The sequence below is a fragment of the Priapulus caudatus genome, unplaced genomic scaffold, assembly GCF_000485595.1.
Source record: "Priapulus caudatus unplaced genomic scaffold, Priapulus_caudatus-5.0.1 Scaffold844, whole genome shotgun sequence".
In the NCBI taxonomy this organism is placed as follows: Eukaryota; Metazoa; Priapulida; class Priapulimorpha; order Priapulimorphida; family Priapulidae; genus Priapulus; species Priapulus caudatus.
In genome coordinates this window covers 96,775-100,744 of record NW_014577905.1, presented here as the reverse complement: position 1 = coordinate 100,744, position 3,970 = coordinate 96,775, and the positions used below count along the sequence as shown (strand labels likewise).

The 3,970-nt window shown below is 43.9% G+C and overlaps 2 protein-coding genes across 2 annotated transcripts in view; both read left to right on the top strand.

Annotated features, from left to right (window-relative positions):
- LOC106813914 (chondroitin sulfate N-acetylgalactosaminyltransferase 2-like) overlaps window positions 1–1,652 on the top strand; it is a 10,013-nt gene extending 8,361 nt beyond the window's left edge. Inside the window, exon 6 of the mRNA XM_014818158.1 lies at window positions 412–1,652. Within this exon, the coding sequence (XP_014673644.1) occupies window positions 412–603 (192 nt within the window). The 3' untranslated portion in view covers window positions 604–1,652. The remainder of the gene's footprint in view (window positions 1–411) is intronic.
- A 799-nt stretch (window positions 1,653–2,451) lies between these two features.
- The window catches only part of LOC106813923 (N-acetylgalactosaminyltransferase 7-like), a gene marked incomplete at its 3' end in the record, with an annotated part of 18,980 nt that continues 17,461 nt past the window's right edge, over window positions 2,452–3,970 (top strand). The window contains exon 1 of the mRNA XM_014818165.1: window positions 2,452–2,645. The remainder of the gene's footprint in view (window positions 2,646–3,970) is intronic.

Genomic DNA, 3,970 nt, shown 5'->3' with positions numbered 1-3,970 from the left:
CTCTCATCCCCTTCATTAACTACATGGTTTCCTCACTCCTATCTGCTCTCATCCTCTTCATTAACTACATGGTTTCCTCACTCCTACCTGCTCTCATCCTCTTCATTAACTACATGGTTTCCTCACTCCTACCTGCTCTCATCCTCTTCATTAACTACATGTTTTCCTCACTCCTACCTGCTCTCATCCTCTTCATTAACTACATGGTTTCCTCACTCCTACCTGCTCTCACCCTCTTCATTAACTACATGGTTTCCTCACTCCTACCTGCTCTCATCCCCTTCATTAACTACATGGTTTCCTCACTCCTACCTGCTCTCATCCCCTTCATTAACTACATGGTTTCCTCACTCCTACCTGCTCTCATCCTCTTCATTAACGACGGCATTTCCTCACTCCTACCTGTCACAGGTGTTTCGTGCGATGGACCCTGGCCTGATTCACATCTACCACGCCAAGAACTGCTCCGCCGCCGCGGCAGGAGCGCGCGGGCAGCCCGACCAGCAGCACATGTGCAACGCCACCCTTGCCGACACCTACGCATCCCGCACCCAGCTCGCACTGATGCTGCTGTCCGGGAAAACTCCCCCGGGTAGTACGTGATGGTAGCAGACAAGGAAAGCTCCCCCGGGAAGTACGTGATGGTAGGAGTCGGGGAAGGCTCCCGGACGCAGCTCACACAGATCCTGTTATCCGGGAAAACTTCCCGGGAAGAACATGATGGTAAGAGATGGGGAAAACTCCCCCACGACGTACGTGATGGTAGGAGACCAGGGAAGCATCCCCGGGAAGTACGTGATGGTAGCAGATTGGGAAAGCTCCTGCACGCAGCTTACACAGATGCTGTGGGAATGCTCCCTGGGTAGTAGGTGTGTGGAGACATCTGGATCACACGAAAGGTGATGAGTGAGGGTGAGAATCAAAGTTGAAAAACAGAAGCGGGTTGGGAAGACAGTTTTATAGGGTTTTTCGTAGAAGTCAAAAATAGTAGTGGGGTGTGTGCAGTTAGAACACTATTTGGTAGGATGTGAGAGAGATATAGATTAGGGTAGTTGGTGACAGAATGTATATAGGTATATGGTATGCCACGGGTAGCAGAAAGCATTCGAGTTACTAGGGTAGAGTCTGGTGTACTATGATGAGCAAATGACGATGGTACTGCGATATGGTATGCAAGCAGGAGTAATTTGAGGTTACCTGGTCATAAAATGTCAGTAACGGCTAACAATCACTACAAATAGTGCCAACAAATCTCTCTAGTGATATACTTTGGTGTAATTATATTTTTATTTGACCAGATGGTTATTTGTGTTATTGTGATTAATTTAATAATTTATTGTTATTGAAAATATGGTGCAATATAATGTAATGCTCCTGATTTTATATACATGCTCATATACATAATTATGTTTTCAATCATGTTTTGTGATTTACATTTGATGTTAAATATGTAGAATGGTTGTTTTAAAGAATTCAGTGAAAAGTAAATTGAATATTGTTTAATGTCGTATTTTAATTATTAAACGTTTGGAAACTGTGCTCTAAAGAATAGTTTGTGTTTTTATCAGGAGAATCTATTTTTGTGTATGTATGTTATCTAAATGCTGTGTAAATATATTTTAGATGAGTAAATTTGCAGTGTTTGAGGAAAACACTTATTTTGTTATCTCTCATTGAAGGTTCAGTAATATCCGCGTGTGTTATAGATATGCATTAATACCCATATTGATATTAGATTTATATAATGTACATAGATATTCACGTCCACATCTTAGGTAAACACGAGTGTTTTTGTGTTAAATGTGTATAATGGTTATTTCACAAAAACTTTTAAAAAAAGCGTGATGATATCTATGGCAGTAAAACTGATACAGGGGCGTCCAGCGGGAACAATGTACGAAAAACTAACTACATGTAAAAATTGTTCTCATAGATGGTTATTGATCTTTATTTATTTATTCTTTATATATGAGGAAAGAAACCCGATATAAACGCGTAATTGCTCCTCCTATCAGCATTTGCTTAACGAAGTTATGCGAAGCCACGTACGCAACAATATAAACACCCGCGTGTGGTAAGGAAGGGCAATGCGTGCGTGCAGGTGTGGTGGGATAAAGGCATGTTCTCTAGATAGTTGAATGCGTTTAATCGACTGGCATCATGTTTGCTTGGGGATAAGAACAACACACGCTTCCTCATCCCGCACCCTCCTCTCTCCGTGTCATTCTCCCCGCAACCTCCTCTCCATAGAAGACCCATCCGAGTAATCTAACCACCGATCAACCATCGTTAGACGGCCACCGTTCGCAGCGCGTCCGCTGCTGCGTCACCCGCCGCGCACTCGGCTCGCCGCTGACTAACAGGGCACGGCGCCGCTCTAGAAACCTGTTTTGCACGCGCGCGGCAGGTGCGCAGGCAGGCGCGACGCAGGTAAGAATGAGTGGAGTAATGACCCCGGCTCTCGCTTCCGTGTCCGTCGACGACGTAGCATTTCACTTTTTCGTCTACCGTCGGCGCTCGGCGGTGTGTCATCGTTAGGTGTCCGTTCATCGTCGATCGTCACAGCGTGCGTGCGGTATCATCTTACACGCTCGCAGCATCCACGGAGTTAGCAGGGCTTCGCGTACAAGGAGACCAGGGCGTAGGTAAGTGACACGTGTCTTGATTGTGTCGAGTGGCGTTGGAACGAGAGCGTATAACAGCGATTGTATGTGCGGACGAAGAGAGGAATGGGAGCTAGATGTTGCGTTGTGTAAACTCTACTGGCAATATGGATGTTAACATAACGAATAAAATACCTCGTATGTGAAATAGGTAAGAAAGTTGACATACCAAGAGCGTTTTAAACGTGTTTCTGCTTTAGCAAATAGCGACACCAGCGTCGCACATTACTACTGTTAGTGTTATCACTGCTACTGCTACTACCATATGTATAATATTATATATTTAATGTACAAGTATATCTATATGTGCATGCTACTGCCGCGGGTATCGCCATGCTAGCGTGACAGTGTCTATATACTTTACAGCACGTTGTTATAATAATACATGTTACGAGCGTAGATGTGATATATATACTAGTTGATGCACATCGGGGTATAGGCTACCACAGCATCTGTGTAACCCGGATGTTTGAACATCAGTTAACATCACATATATAGCTAGTGTATAGGTAGACCATTATCCGAACAGCGACATCGGTTCTCCCATAATTCGTGCTACTATATGTAACAATGGAATCATTATTTGCTGGGGAATAATGTATGAATATATAAACGTAATGTAATTAGATACAGATGATTGTGAATGTCATTGCCGCCCACTAACACACGGAGGCCGTACTGGGGTAACATATTATTATCGTGTGTTATAATGATTAGTTTTTATTGCTTATAAAATGTCAACGTCCTGATTTGGTGGTTCCGATTTGTTTGCTTCCGATCTGATAGCTGTAGCCTATATTTGCCTCTCTGTGCTGCTAGGAGGAAAACATAAAGAGTATGACCTCTCTTTCTCGCTCTCTCCTACTCTAGTATAATTGTGGCTGTGCGCTGTAAACTGCAATGGTGGGTAGCTTTTCCATAATAGTTTAGAGAATTGCGACTGTCATTCTACGAACCCGTGCAGCACTGGCAATGCAACAGGTGCAAAGCTAAAGTAAACGGGCTAGGTCTCTATATACACCAATCTATTGGCTATCGGGTTCCGGAATACTGCTAATCCTGGAAATGCTACATTAACATGCAGGATTATATAAGAAATCAACATTCTCGCGGGTTGGCAGTATGTGGGTGTGCACCATGCACTGCCATCTGGCGGTCATAGATCAATGCATAAGTCCTTCGATCACTACAGTACCTCCCTGCTCACGCTCAGACAGCCTGCGTGGACACCTAACCCGATAGATGTATAGGTTGTGCTCCAGCATAAAGGTGTGTCAAGGTAACCTATAAAGATTTGCCCTAGGGAT